We start from the raw sequence: 16,292 nt of genomic DNA, 5'->3' as shown, positions 1-16,292 counted from the left end.
CACATAACTCAGTTAAGTGGCCGGCCTCAAAGATCACCTGTATTCTACCACCTCCCAAGCAGAGATAGTGGGATCAGCTTTGTGATTGACGATAGGCTGTGTTCTATAAGTTAACCTCGGAGAATTTTTAACATTCAGTTATTTTAGAGAGAGCGCAAGCAGGGGAAGGGCAGAGTGAGAGGGGCAGGGGGTACAGGGGATCCAAATCGGGCTCTGTGCTGATAGCACAGGGCCTGATGCAGGGCTTGAACTCACAAATCGTGACACTTAACTGAGCCACCAAGTCACCCCTAACCTTGGAGAATTTAAATGTACCTTAGATTCAGGGACAAAATACTATGGCCTGGATTAAGAAAGTGCATTTAGTGAACAAAAAGGAAAAGAAATATTTATGAAATCAGTGATCCTAAAATTTTGTGAGTCTGACTTCGAAAGTAAAGGTGCATAACAAGCATTATGCATGAATTGAAGGACTGGTTAAAAGTGATTCAGGTAATTTTTATTTGATTTATTTAGGATTTTATTTGATTTGTTTAGGATTATTATGACAGCCAATGAGAGGGAGGAAGCCAAGAATATTAAAATTACTAGATAAGGTAGGAGGAAAACAGCAAAAGTTTAAGATGTTTTAAATTACTTTTTTGAAAGAAATACCATTTATTAGTATATAATTTCAGAGTTGTCTTTTGAAATATTTGTTGTATATTGCTTTTTTAAAAAGTTGTAATAAAGGTATTTTTTTTTTTAATGTAGCTCAAAATGCCTCTGAAAAGAAATGTGAGACCAGAGTTATGATCTTCTCTTCATTTCGAGATAGTGTTCAAGAAATTGCGGAAATGCTTTTACATCATCAGCCAATTATTAGAGTGATGACTTTCGTTGGCCATGCCTCAGGGAAGAGCATGAAAGGGTTTACCCAGAAGGAGCAACTGGAGGTAATTACTTTTGGAGATGAATATTAAAATAATATTGATTACCTTGTACATATGCCTCATTTGTTTTAACTTATTAATCAATCAGCTACTTTTTTTTAAAGTGTATTTATTTTGAGAGATTCCTAGGTTGGAATCCTGGCCCTGCCACTTACAGATTCCTTTACTTGTGCCACAATTTTCCTTATCTGTAAACATAGTTCATAGAGTCGTAAGCATTAAATGAAATCATACTGTAGAGCCTTAAGTAAATGTTTACTATTTAAGTCACTTTAGTTATATATTCTGAACAAATAATGATCTTATTTCTTTTTTCTATTATTTAACAATCTTTTTTATTTTCCCTTGAGATTTTGTTTTTAAGAAATTCCTACACCCAGTATGGGGCTCAGACTCACAACCCTGATATAAGGAGTCACGTGTTCCACTGACTGAGCCAGCCAGGCACCCCTAAGAAACATTTCTTTTTAATTTTAATTTTTCTTGTTTTATTAACATTTGTTTAATGTTTAATATTTTGAGAGAGAGAGAGAGCCTGCATGTGCAAGCAGGGGAGGGGCAGAGAGAGAGGGAGACACAGAATCGAAAACAGGCTCTAGGCTCTGAGCTGTCAGCACAGAGCCCAAGACGGGGTTCGAACTCACAGGTCATGAGATCATGACCTGAGCTGAAGTCAGCCATTTAACTGACTGAGCCACCCAGGCGTGCCAATTTTTATTTATTTCTTAAGTAATCTCTACACCCAACATGGGCTCAAACTCACAACCCCGAGATCAGATGTCACATGTTCCACAGACTGAACCAGCAAGGTGCCCTCTTATTTAAAAATCTTAATTTAAAAATACAGTCAGAGGAAACCATTTATGCTCTGAATAAGAGGTCATAAGTTTTCTAAGTGCTATGTATGTGTTTTGGGGATGTTTTAGACTATTGATTTTTATAAACTATATACAGGTTTTTGCAGATTAGCTATAAATCTACATTTGAGTAGTCATTGACAATTAGATGGTCTTTAATGTCTAATTAATTTTGACAGATCTTTTCTCAACTTTGTAAATAGTAGAAGAGGAATACTATTCTTTAAATTCCCCCAATACTGGTCCTCACTGCACTCAGCAGAGTGTTTAAGCTGACTGGATCTGTGGGGACAGTCTAAGAGGTTTTCCTGAGTCTGAAGGAGAGTAACGTTACCATTCTCAAGGCTGATTATGTGTATCTTAAAAGGTTCAGATATCCAGCAGGTTATTATTACTACTCTTAACATTGAGTATGTTGTGGTATATTCCCTGTAAACTTACATTGTTGAGGGTTTTTATCATGAATGGATGTTGTACTTTGTCGGATGTCTTTTCTTCATCTATTGAAAAGATCATATGGTTCTTATCCTTTCTTTTATTAGTGTGGTTTATTATGTCAATTGACTTGTGAATGTTAAACCACTCTTGGAGCCCAGGAATAAATCCCACTTGATGATTCTTTTAATGCATTTTTTAATTTGGTTTGCTGATACTTTGTTGAGAATTTTTGCATCCATATTCATCAAGGATATTGGCCTGTAGTTCTCTTTTTCAGTAGTTCTCTTTTTTAGTGGAGTCTTTATCTGGTTTTGGTGTCAGGGTAATACTGGCCTCATAGAATGAATTTGAAAGTTTTCTTTCTTTTCTGTTTTTTTGGAATACTTAAGAAGAGGTATTAACTCTTCTTTAAATGTTTGGTAGATTTTTCCTGTGAAGCCATCTGGTGCTGGGAGATTTTGTATCTTGGGAGATTTTTGATTACTGATTCAGTTTCATTGCTAGCTATCAGTCTGTTCAAGTTTTTTCTTCCTGTTGCCACTTTGGTAGTTAATATGTTTCTAGGAATTTATCCATTTCTTCCAGGTTATCCAAATTGTTCTCAGATAGTTTTTCATATTTTTCTCTTATAATTGTACTTTCATGGTATTAGTTGTTATTTCTCCTCTTTGATTTGCAACTTTCACAATTTGGGTCCTTTCTCTTTTCTTTTTGATAAATCTAGTTAGAGTTTTATCACCTTTATTGATTTTTTTCAAAGATACCACTCCTGGTTTCATTGATCCATTCTTTTTTTTTTTTTAGTTGCTGTATCATTTATTTCCGCTCTAATATTTATTATTTCTTTCCTTCTGGCTTTAGACTTTCTTTTTATTTTCTTCTTTTTTCTTTTTCTAGTTACTTTAGGTGTAAAGTTCAGTTATTTATTTGAGATTTTTCTTGCTTTTTGAAGTAGGCCTGTACTGCTATAAATTTCCCTCTATGGCCAATTTTGCTGCATCCTAAAGATTTGGACCATTTTATTTTCATTTGTTTTCATGTATTTTTTTTTCTTCTTTGATTTCCTGGTTGACCCATTCATTCTTTAGTAGGATGTTCTTTAACTTCTCTGTATTTGTGGTCTTTCCAAATTTTTCATGTGGTTGACTTTTAGTTTCATAGCATTGTGGTCAGATAAGGCACCTGGTATGCTCTCAACCTTTGTGAATTTGTTGGGGCCTGTTCTGCAGGATGTTCCATGTGCACTTGAAAAGAATGGGTATTCTGTTATAGGTTGCAATGTTTTGAATATATCTGTTAAGTCCATCTGGTTCAGTGTGTCACTTGTTTATTATCAATTTAGATAATCTGTGCAGTGATGTAAGTGCAGTGTATCCATTTCAGTAACTTTGACTTTTACTCTGAGTGAGATGGGAAAAGAAGCCCATTTAGAAGAGTTTGAAATAGGTGAGGGTTACAACCTGGAATCATAATGGTTGCTATCTTCAGAATAAAATATAGGGGACTAAGGGTGGAAACAAGAAGACCAATTGGAAGACTTATTATAATACCAAGCTGAAGATGATGGTGGCTTAGACTAGAGTGGTAACATGGAAGGTTGTCAGAAATGGTTGGATTCTGGATATATTTTGAAGGTCAAACTGATGGGATTATTGACAAAGTGGGCTGTGAGACTGAGGAGGGTGAAGGCTCACTTCAATGATGACTCCAGGATTTTGGCTTGAGCAACTGAAAAGAGCTGCTATTAATGAAGATGGATAAGACTGTAGGAAATGCAGGTTTTGGAGAGAAATGCCAGGAGTTTTGTTCTTTATGAGTTAACTTTGACATGCCTATGAGATTAGTGTTCTTTAGAGTATCAAACTTGATGAAGGACTAGTTTATTTCCTCTTAATATGTCACAGATACATTTGAACATTACAATAAAAATCAATCAATAAAATAAAATTAATGAAAATAATATTCATGGTCAGATTTTTTTATTATTAAAGCCAACAAACATAGTATTACTCTGTCAAATTTCTAACACCTGAACCACAACAGCTCACGAACTACACTTTGAGTTGCATTGTTTTAAACATCAAATAGAGATATTGAATAAACAGTTGAATATATAAATCTTAAGTTCATGAGTTCATGGGTTTGTGGAAATATATATTTGGGAATCATCATCATATAAGTAAGACTGGATGAAATTACAAAGTGATGGAATAGAGATAGAGAAGATATCCAAAGACAGAGCCAAAGGTTTCATTGTTATGAACATAAGCAATGATTATGATTTCCTCCGGAATCAGAGTAAGTAGCTAGTAATAGAAAAGACAGGAGAGTGTGATACCCGTGGGTCAAATGAGCAGGAGGAACTGATTAAGTGTTGCTAGTAGGTCATATGAGATGAAAAATGGGAATTGACCTTGAATTAAGAGATGAGAAGGCAGATGACCTTGACAAGAACAATTTCAGTGGGATGGTTGGGACAAGACTGATTGAGGTGTTTTCAAGAGAGAACAGGAAGAGAAGACCTAGAGATAGCAGGTATACAAGTCTTTCAAGAATTTTTGCTGTAAAGAAGACCTGGGATGGGAAGTGTTGTTTTGTTTCTTTGATATTAGGAGATAAAACAATATGCTTGTAGACTGATAGGGATGATCAACTGAGAAAGAAGAATTGTTAATAGAGACAAGAGTATTGCTAGTATAATCTTTGAATAGATGAGGGAAACAGATGGGATCTAATATACAAAACTGTAGGAGCTGATCTCCGTAAAGAAAGCAGTTTATCCAAAACCGCAGGAGGGAAGGTGAACTATGTAGGCACAGATACCGGCGGGTAAGCAGATGTGACAGTGACATCTTGTGGGAGGTCTTTTTTGATTGCTCAGTTTTTGTCCTGTCATCAGCCAGGAATGAGGACGGGAGGAAATGTTGGATGGAGGAAAGACGAGGATACAGTTTCCTAGGAGAATGGGGAAACTGAGTGGATTAGGGAATATAAAATGATTTTCAGATAGCACTAAAGGCCCACTCAAACGAGAGATTATGCATTTTAAGTGAAACCAGTCAGAATGGTTGGTATTTTCTTCCATTCACTATGTGGCTACAGGCTCAGGTTTGGTTGGAAAGTGGAATATATCCAGTGGTGTTTAGTTAGAGGACGATGAAGTAAAAGTGAAACAAGGGAGGAGTAGGGTAAAGTGTAAGCAATGGGTAGGATCAGTGGATTTTAAATCCTGGTGGAACTTACTTAATCATATGTCCTTTTCTATGATTAATTAAATAACCTCTGGTTCGTATTTATTTTATTTATTTTTCAAAGTCCAGGCAAATAAATTAGTCAGTGTTAGGCAAATAAATAACAGTTTTATTTATACATGTTAACGAAAATGTATGTCAGCTATCCTTTATTAATCTGTTAACTATTTATATTAAAGAATTATTTTTCTTTTACATTTCTAACACTGACCCATTTTTAGGGGTGGGGAGCAAAGAGGACATCTGTTTTAAGTTACATATAGGTAATATTAGGTCAGTCTTTCCTTGGCTTAATGTGATTCCAGATTGCAAAGGGAAATGACTAATCTTACCTTATAATCATGATCATAGGTTATCCCTGTACTCTGAGATTTTTCATAGTCAAAGAAAACCCTTTTACTAAGCTGCTGGAAAGGTTTATAAGAGGATTTGACATGATAAGGTTACATTTATAATCCTGCTTTTGAGGTGGTTGTTTTCAACAATAGAGCTAGTTTAAGGACAGGGGCACCTGGGCGGCTCAGGTGGTTGAGGTCCCAACTCTTGACCTCAGCTAAGGTTATGATCCCAGGATTGTGGAATGGAGTGCTGCATTGGGTATTCTGATATTTTAATAGGCATTTATAGAGGTTCTAGTCAAATGCATGACTGATTCCTCTGGAATACTGTCATTCTACTTTTGTTTCTATTCTCTATCTGTTGAACATTCTCTTACTACTGCCTCTGTCCACCACGTTCAAAACTGCAACTTGGTGTTGATCTATGGAGAAACTGAGGCTCAGAGCAGTTCAGAATTAGGTTTTTAATGCTTAAGGAAGTTTTTTCAAAATGTTTCATTGACTTTTTATTAATTCATTCTTATGCTACTATAGTTTTATTAAAGTGATAGAAATCCTGGTATAGAAGAGGAAAAATAATTATTCCTTTTTGACTGTTCACTGAGCCCCCTGTAATAAAAGGCAGCTTAACAAAAGAAAAACAAGTTTATTAACATGTATATCTTATGTTATACATGGGAGAGACTCGGAGAAGGACCAGTAACTCCCTAAGGTGGCTTAGAATTCAGACTTAAATACCATCTTAAAAAAATTTTTTTTGATGTTCATTTATTTTTGAAAGAGAAAGAGAGACAGAGTGCAAGTGTGTGTGTGTGTGTGGTGGGGAGGGTGGGGTGAGGGGTGGCAGAGAGAGAGAGGAAGACACAGAATCCAAAGCAGGCTCCAGGCTCTGAGCGGTCAGAACAGAGCCTAATGCTGAGCTCGAACCCATGAACCGGGAGATCAAGACCTGAGTGGAAGTCAGATGCTCAACTGACTGAGCCACCCAAGTGCCCCTTAAAAACCATTTAATAGGGAAAGGAGAGGAGGGATGTAGGCTCCTAAGGAGAAATTGATTTTTCATAAAGATGAATGGGCCCTTAGAAGAAAAATGGGAGGTGTGATAGTTTGTTATCAAGTTTGAGTACAGGAATAACTTTTAGTCGTTTCTCCTAATGATGACTGAGTTTTTCTGGTTGATGAAAATCCCAGGGAGGGGATTTATGATGGTTGAGTTCTATTTGGAGGATCTGTTTTTGGACAGATAAGGGGAGAGGAAGTCTTTCCCTGCTTTTGCTGTTTTTCAAGTGTCTACAGCTCAAAATTATCATTATATCAAAACAACATATTTTGGGGCAGCATGTCCTAGACTCCCACAGTCATATTTTGGGATGGTATATTCTGCTACCCTTCATTGGAATGGCAATATAAAAGGTAATATAGGAGTTTTAGAAGTAAAAAAAATTTAGATACACCAAAAAATAAATTTAAGTCTAGGATATGATTAAGTAGCAGTAATGGCTGCCCCATGGACCTTTTAGTGATGCTAAATAATATCAGGGGTTTCTCATTTATGTGTAGAGTTAGCAAACACTTTTGGCATCACAGCCATTATGAAAGCAAAGCATTAGGACTGCTCTTTGCATTTTACCACAATCTGTTCTGGTTTATTTTGCCATTTTGCCACTTCTTCTCCTGTTCCATAGTATTCTGGATTCTGATTTAGAGTCCAGTTTGACCATTTTTGGATGAGTGGAAAAAGTGTGCTTTGACCAACTACAAGTCTCCTATGTTTGTATCTGGTTACTTTTAAATCATTCTTATTTTAGGTTGTGAAACAGTTTCGTAGTGGTGGTTATAATACATTGGTTTCTACTTGTGTTGGTGAAGAAGGTTTGGATATAGGAGAAGTGGATCTTATAATATGTTTTGATGCTCAGAAGAGCCCAATTCGTCTTATACAACGAATGGGTAGAACTGGCCGCAAACGTCAAGGCAGAATTGTTGTTATCCTTGCTGAAGGACGAGAAGAACGTGTAAGTAGACTTGTAGAGACATGATTTGATAATTGAAATTTGAGAATATTGCCTAGGAAAAATATCAATCTCTTAACATTCAAAGTTGAAACAATCTGTAGGAAATTGTGGTTGTTTTTTCCCCTCAATTTGTAGTAGATTATGACTATTCTTTTCTTGTAATTGGGAGAATTCTTAACTGGATTCCAATTTTCTAATTTTTATCTATCTGAAGAAACACACTTTTGTTCTTCAGTACTAGTTTAGAGACACCTAGATAAAAAAATCAATAATTTTGTATTACTTTGTCTCACTATTTCCTGTGCTTATAAGGCTTTTTATTTTTAGTTTAGCTTTTTCTTTTATTTTTAAATACAGTGAACTGAGAATGGCTTTTATGTTTTATTTATTTATTTAAGTTTATTTTGAGAGAGAGTGCAGTGTGTGAGTGGGGGTGGGGTAGAGAGAGAATCCCAGGCAGACTCTGCATGGCCAGGGCAGAGCCTGACTGAGGTCTTGAACCCACGGACTGCGAGATCATGACCTGAGCGGAAATCAGGAGTTGGACAATCAACATACATTTTAAAAGAGTTGTTTAAACCACCAACCAACCAGAATATGTGCCGGAGATTTTATGTGGCCTGCACAGTCTAAGATATTTACTTTCTGGTTCGTTATGGAAAAGTTTGTTGATGCCTCTATAAAGTGATAAGGGACTTGAATTATATTCATACTTTGCTACAATCTTGAGTGACAGATCTTCCTTAAATATGAGATTGTATTTAATATTATTTTGTGTTTTTTACACTAAAGTATTAAGTAACTTTTGTAACTCAGTGGGATTATTTCCTTGACCCAATATGTAGTTTTATATTAGATTTCTTTCATTAATTAATTATAGTAGCTTTAAAAAATGGATTTAAGGGATGCCTGGGTGGCTCAGTCGATTAAGCGTCCGACTTCGGCTCGGGTCATGATCTCATGGTACGTGGGTTCGAGCCCTGCCTCGGGCTTTGTGCTGACAGCTAGCTCAGAGCTTGGAGCCTGTCTTCGGATTCTGGGTCTCCTTCTCTCTCTGACCTTCCCCTACTCACGTTCTCTCTCTCTCTCTCTCTCTCTCTCTCTCTCTCAAAAATAAATAAAAACGTTAAAAAAATTGATTTAAAATGTTTTATAGACCCCTTTAAAATTCATCCTGAAAATATATTTCTTCCCAGATACTTTTCATGTGATTATAGCATATTATGTAACATTCAGTTGATCTATAAAATGGTCTCAATAAATGAAATATCTGGCAGCTGGTAAAATTTGTGCACTGTAAAATTTGTGTACTGTGTAGAATTAGGTTATTATTGCATTATCTTTTTAAATTTTTTTTAACTTTTATTTATTTTTGAGAGAGAGAGACAGAGCATGAATGGGGGAAGATCAGAGAGAAAGGGAGACACAGAATCAGAAGCAGGCTCCAGTCTCTGAGCTGTCAGCACAGAGCCTGACGTGGGGCTTGAACCCACGGACTGCGAGATCATGACCTGACCTGAAGTCGGTCACTTAACTGACTGAGCCACCCAGGCACCCCTTTTATTGTATTATCTTAGGCACACCACTTAACCTCTGTTCAGATGTTAGTTTTCTTATGTGTAAACTAGTCATAGTTGCCCATATTTAATGAGCACCGGCTCGCCTGGGCACTATTCTAAGTGCTTCAGAAACATTATCTCATTTAAATGATATACAGTATATAGTAAAGAAAGCTGAAGTGTAGAGAGATAGAGTAACAAGCTGTAATAAGGGAATAGTATTTAAGAAGAAAGCAATTTGTACTTACATATAAATAGTCACTGTATTCAAAAATGGCAAGATCCTAAATAAAAGATTTTCTTGGGCAATACAGTTATGAAGGTAGGCTTTTATAGTACTAGGTTTTGAACAGATTTTCAAGAGTTAACTGAGTAGGTCTCAAAATCAAGATAGGTATTCTCAGTATTTAAGTGGATCAGAGTTAATTTACTGTTTATAATAAACCCAAACTTCCTGTCATGACTAAATGATTATTATAGAAATAATGTAACTTGACATTTGTCTTTGCAGACTTATAATCAAAGTCAGTCCAACAAAAGAAGTATTTATAAAGCTATTTCAGGGAACAGGCAAGTTCTTCATTTTTACCAAGGAAGTCCACGAATGGTGCCTGCTGGGATCAACCCAGAATTACATAAGATGTTCATCACATGTGGTGTCTATGAACCAGAGAAGCCTCCTCGGAACTTGCAGCGCAAGTCCTCTCTCTTTTCCTATAAGAATGGTGAGTAAGAAACTTTGTATTTGAATGCATTTTTTCCCCTGTTGTTAGTTAACTGGCCATATGTTGATCTATTTCCTTTTTGAGAAACTCAGTGTACGTTTAGGATGTTATGGGTTGTTGGAGAGGATAAGAGATTATTCACCTGCCAAAGGGAAGGAGACAGTGTTGGGACAGAAACTCAGTGTTGGGAAGATTAAAATTGGCCTACCAACTCAGAGAGTCCTCTTTACAAAATATAGGAAAGGAAGAAAACAGTTTTATTATTGAATAAACATTGAATCAGATTATAGTGTGCATCATAGGCAATCCACTAAAATAAAGCGAAACAAATTCTACCCTATACATCCCTTGATGCAGTTGTAATTCTTTATACACATATTCTCAAGATTAATAGTAACTTATCTTCACATAAGAGGATAGCACCTTTTGCTATATCTTTCATAGTTTATCTCCAGTTCATCTGGGAACTGAGATCGCCATTTGTGTTCGCTTTAGTTGCCTTTATTCAAATAAATAAGGCTTCTCTTATCTCTGAGAGTAGATGTTAGGAGAATGGTGCCTAGGGCTAACCTCCACTGGTAACTGGGAGAGAAAGTCACTATCTTCCTTGATGTTTACATTTCAGAGAGAGAGTTCCTATATCCTTTGAAAAACATCTCTTGTTGAAAAAAAGTCTGGCTTAAAGCTCAGACTTTAAAGACATTTGAATATAATATCAAAGAGTTAAAAGATTTACAAACATGAGGGATCTCTGGAATTGTTTTAAGAAAAGGAACGGGAATGGGGGCATCTGGCTGGTTAGTGGGTAGAGCACATGACTTTTCCATCTTAGGGTTGTGAGTTCAAGCTCCACATTGAGCAGGGAGCCTATTTTAAAAAAGAAAAAAATAAATAAAAGATAAGGAAGAGGAATGGTTTCTTTCCCTTTCTGCAAAAGAGAATTTTTTTTTTTTAATTTACTCTTACATGAGATAGTGGCCAAGTTAGACCAAGTTTCTGGTGATACTGAGTCAGTAAGAAACAAACACTTTGGTGCCAGGGAGCATAGCTAGTAATAAGAGTTCCTAGTTTGAGAACTGCAGAGATTTTGGTGATATGAAGAAAGTATCTTGAAATGTTAACACTATGAAGAAGAGAAACTAAAAATTTTTTCTTTTAAATTTAATCTTTAATGAGGGCTTTTAAGGAATGCTAAAATCTTATATGTTAAGTCTTGGAAGGAACCTTGGGGATCATCTGGTCCAATCACCTATCAAGATAGGAGTGGTTTCTGCAGCTTTTTTAAAAAATATTTTAAGAAGAATATCGTATTGTTAAATACAGGCACTACATTGTACAGCAGATCTCTAGAATGTATTCATCTTATACAACTGGAAATTTAGATGTTTTGAGCAACAACTCCCAACTTTTCTCTCCACCCAGCCCCTGGCAATACCATTCTATTCTCTGATGTATGAGTTTGATTGTTTTACATAATACACATATTATCTAAATAGTTAAATCATGTGGTATGTGTGCTTCTGTGACTGGCTTATTTCCCTTACCATAATTTCCTACAGGTTCATTCATGTTGTAACAAATGGTAGGAGGTTTTTTTGTTTGTTTGTTTGTTTTTTGTTGTTTTTTTTTTTTTTTTGAGGGTTGTACAGGGGCAGAGGGAGGGAGAGAATCTTAAGCAGTCTCCACACCCAGTGCAGAGCCCAATATGGAGCTTGATCTCGCAATCATGAGATCATGACCTGAGCTGAAATCAAGAGTTGAACACTTAACTGACTGAGCCACCCAGGTGCCCCAGTTAGGATTTCTTTTTTTAAGGTTAAATAATTTTCTGTCGTATGTACATACCACATTTTCTCCACTCATCTGTCAATGGACATTTGGATTGCTTGCATCTCATACATACAGTGAGTACTGCTACAGTGTTCATGGGAGTGATGTAGTTTTTTGAGATCCTGATATCAGTTCTTTTGCATATGTACCCAGAAGTGCAATTACTGGATCCCATGGTAGTTCTATTTTTAATTTTTTGAGGAACCTCCGTGCTATTTTCTCTAACAGCTGTACAAATCTGTGACCCCACCAACAATATGTAGGGATTCAAATTTCTCCATATCCTCGCCAACACTTGTTATGTTTCAACTTTTTTATAGTAGCCATCCTAACAGCTGGGAGGTGGTGTTTCTTTGTGGTTTTGATCTACATTCAGTATTCTTGTTAAATGCATATCTAGTCTCAACTTGAATATCTTTTAATCCCGAAATTGTATTTTTTTATAAAGGTTCATTCCCTATGTAGAAGCCTTAGGCAGAAGAAGCTTTTTTCTTATGTTGAAAAATCTGTCTTTGTACCTTTTTCTCGGTGATTTAGTTTTATCTTCTAGGTACAAGGAATGGTTTTAATCCTTTGTGTACTTATGTAGCTGTTCTTTGTATGTTTGAAGACAATGCCTCTCAAATTTAACTGTCAATTCTACTGGTTTTCATACGATGAAGTTTCAAGATCCTTTCCCTCCTAGTCACTTGCTTTGTATTCACTTTGTTAATGTTCTCTCCCTTATCTCAGAGCTGTTAATCAGTGCTTCTTGGGTATGCCTATTAACTTCAAACAAATATACTTAATATGAATACACCTATCACTTTATTGTACTTTGCCAGATCTTTAGTTAAAGTGAAAAGTTTGTATAGTTGCTCTGTGAACAACACTAGTCTAACTGTGTGGGTCCAATTCTATGTAGTTCTTTTTAGTAAATATAACTTAATACTGTAACTGTATTTTCTCTTCTGGTTTTCTTTCTTTTTCTACATTTATTATAAGAATACAGTAAATAATACATAAAACATAGGAAACCTATATGTTAATCGACTCTTTATGTTATCACTAAGGCTTCCAAACAATAGTCGGCTTTTGGTGGTAGTTAAGTTTTTGGGGAGCCAGAAGTTAAGTGCTCGTTTTCAGCTGGGGGGTAACCTAACCCCTGAATTGTTTAAGAGTCAACTGTATTTTGGATTCTTTTGAATTTATTTAACTAATAATAACATCAAAACTTGATTAACTTGGCATTAATTATTTCTAGTGATCATTGTGTTTTTGTAAATGTTAAAATAAATTGTATGTTTAATAATTGTTTCTAAAATGTAACTGGAGATGGATGACAAATTTCTTTAGTAAAATTCTAGGGCTTGTTTTCTTTTTTACTAGAACCTGTTTTCTTTTGATTGAGATATTAGCTCTTGTTCATGTTTCTGTTTTTTTCCCCATCCTCCCTGATTTTTCAAGTGTCAGTGATTCATTTGCTAAGATTGTATGTATAAATCTTACAATGTCTGAGCTTAGAGATCTGAACTTACTTAAAGTGACTAAAAGATAGGAATACCTTCCTACTTTAAAAGTCTTAGAGCCTCAGATTGTTGGATCTCAGAGGGATCTGAAAATTCAAACCCGTTATTTAACAAAGCTTTTTTTTTTAAGTTTTAAATTTATTTTGAGAGAGAAAGCATGAGTTGGGGAGGGGCAGAGAGAGAATATTTGAGAGAGAGAGAGAAAGCATGAATTGGGGAAGAGGAGGAGGAGGAGGAGGAGGAAGAGGAGGAGGGAGGGGGAGAGAGAGAGAGAGAGGGAAGGGAGAGAATCCGAAGTAGTTTCTATGATGTCAGAGTAGAGCCCAGCAGGGACTCAAACCCATGAATCATGAGATCCTGACCCCATGCTTAACTAACTGAGCCACCCAGGTGGTCCCAAAAACTTAGTATACAGTATTTGTGAATAGCTTAGAAGAAGTTGCCTGATTTCTAATTCAGTAGCCTTTCTGACTTTTTTAGCTGCTGTCATTGGTATTGTACCAGAGTTCGTACTTTATCCTGATATTCTATATAACCAGTTTGCTGATTATTTTCCTTTATAGAGATTATGGAAGTCAGAAAGGGTTAATTTAATAAAATTTAAAAAAATTTTTTAGTTTATTTATTTTGAGAGAGTGAGCAAGCATGTATGCGTGCACACAAGCGGGAGAGGAGCAGAGAGAAAAGGAGAAACAGAATCCCAAGTGGGCTCTGTGCCATCAGCACAGAGCCTGAAGTGGGACTTAAACTCATGAATCTTGAAATCATGACCTGAGCCAAGATCAAGAGTTGGATGCTTAACTGACTCTGCCATTAGGTGCCCCAATTTAGTATATATTTTTTAAAAAGTATATTATTTCATTTTTTGAAGCTGGTCTTTTCTGTCTACCTCCAAGTCCCCCCTCATTTAAGACTTAAAGCTAAAAACCCTGTTTGGTCTTGACATCTTCCCCTATCCTCATCCAAGTTTCAGATGATCTTTCAGATGACAGTGATAGAATCATACCAGTTTTCAGTTGTAAGTTTTTTGACTCTTTTGTGCCAGATCTTAGACAACAGCATGGAGAGAGTCCAAAATGAATGAGGATTGAGAGCCTAGCCACCTGGCTCTGGTTTCCTAATGAGGTCATTATGGAAGGTTAGCTTCGGGACAGGACGCTGTTCTAGTACTTTCAAAGAGGTGAGAGAAAGAAGATACATAGAAGCAGGAAAAGATAACCAAATAATTATGTGGCTAATACTAGTTTTAAGGAAGAGAAATCAGTCATTTATCAAACATTAATAGATATAAACAGGTAGAGAGTTTGAGTTGATGTATATTTTGTGTTTGCTTATTTTAAAACTTCTTTTCAATTATTTTTTCAACTTGTAGGAATGAAGCAAAGTAATTCAAAGAAAGATTGGTTCCTATCAGCAGAAGAATTTAAATTATGGAACAAACTTTATAGACTAACAGATAGTGATGAAATTAAGGAAATAACATTGCCTCAAGTTAAGTTTTTATCTTTAGAAAATGAAGAAGACAGACCAGTAAGTTGAATATGTTTTCAGATGCTCTTTAGAGTGATTATGCAATAGCTTTGGGAGTAGAGAGGAATGTGCATGATCAGAATGTCAACTTACTTAAATTAAGAATGTAAACAGTTTAAAAAGAATATTAAAGTCTAAGTTTGTTGAATTACTGATTTATTTATATTCTTTTTTGTGTATATATTTTTATTTGACTGTAGTATATTTACAGAATATCTGCCTTTTTCCCATTACTTTCTTCTGTGTGAGCATTTCCATATAGGCATAATTTACAGGGTTGTTAATGTTACTCTTCAGTATGCCAGTTTGCTTGAATATTTCCCTGTTGTGTTTCTGGAATTATTTTCAGTATGTTACTAACAAAATCATGCTGTCATGAGTATCCTGGTACACACTTTTTTTGAAACTATGCAAAAAAAAAATTTTTTTTTTTAAGTTTATTTTGAGAGAGACAGAAATAGCATGTGAGCAAGGGAGGCACAGAGAGCAAGAGTGAGGCAGGGCGCAGAGAGGAGAGGGAGAGAATTCCAAGCAGGCTATGTGCTGTCAGTGGGAGCCTGATGCAGGGCTTAAACTCATGAACTGTAAGATCATGATCTGAGCCAAAATCAAGACTCAGATGCTCAACCAACTGAGCCACCTAGGCATTCCTCAGATAATAGTTACTTTTATTATTTTTTATTTTTTAAATTTTTAAAATTTTTGAGAGACAGAGACAGAGTGAGCAGGGGGAGACACAGAATCCTATGACAGGCTATAGGCTCTGAGCTAGCTATCTGCACAGAGCCCGATGCGGAGCTCAAACTCATGAACTGTGAGATCATGACCTGAGCCGAAGTCGGACACTTAACCGTCTGAGCCTCCCAGGTGCCCCAATAGTTACTTTTAAAATGTATTTAAAAGGGCATTTTTGTACTTTATGCAGTTGTTTTCTTTATTTGCCTGAGATTTTAGCTGAAAATACTCGAATTTAGATTTATAGTAGGCTGATTATGTATTGTTTTTTAATCAGTTTATGAAATCTGTATGTATATTTATCATTTTTACTATTTTTAAAATCATTATTCAAGATTCAAGAACCAACTACTGGAACTCATCAACTCTCTCTATCTGAATGGAGAGTGTGGCAGGATCATCCTTTTCCTACGTATCAAGTGGACCATTCCAATCGATGCCACCATTTTATAAGCATTATGCAAATGATAGAAGGAATGAGACATGAAGAGGTAGGGTTTTGTTGTACTTTTTCTTACTGATATGATGGTGAAACTAGAATATTTCATATTTATTCTTAATTTGAGGTTATAAT

At 35.8% G+C, this 16,292-nt stretch overlaps 1 protein-coding gene across 3 annotated transcripts in view; it reads left to right on the top strand.

The window, feature by feature from the left end:
• Positions 1 to 16,292, top strand: part of FANCM (FA complementation group M) — a 64,873-nt gene that overhangs the window by 22,291 nt on the left and 26,290 nt on the right. For all 3 annotated transcript variants that reach the window (XM_029951700.1, XM_029951701.1, XM_029951699.1), the window contains 5 exons: positions 754 to 935; positions 7,625 to 7,831; positions 9,902 to 10,115; positions 14,826 to 14,983; positions 16,054 to 16,209. In XM_029951700.1, the coding sequence (XP_029807560.1) occupies positions 754 to 935; positions 7,625 to 7,831; positions 9,902 to 10,115; positions 14,826 to 14,983; positions 16,054 to 16,209 (917 nt within the window). The remainder of the gene's footprint in view (positions 1 to 753; positions 936 to 7,624; positions 7,832 to 9,901; positions 10,116 to 14,825; positions 14,984 to 16,053; positions 16,210 to 16,292) is intronic.

The sequence above is a fragment of the Suricata suricatta genome, chromosome 9, assembly GCF_006229205.1.
Source record: "Suricata suricatta isolate VVHF042 chromosome 9, meerkat_22Aug2017_6uvM2_HiC, whole genome shotgun sequence".
NCBI classification, from domain to species: domain Eukaryota; kingdom Metazoa; phylum Chordata; class Mammalia; order Carnivora; family Herpestidae; genus Suricata; species Suricata suricatta.
The sequence above is the reverse complement of the archived record's forward strand: the minus strand, read 5'-3'. Positions and strand labels throughout refer to the sequence as shown.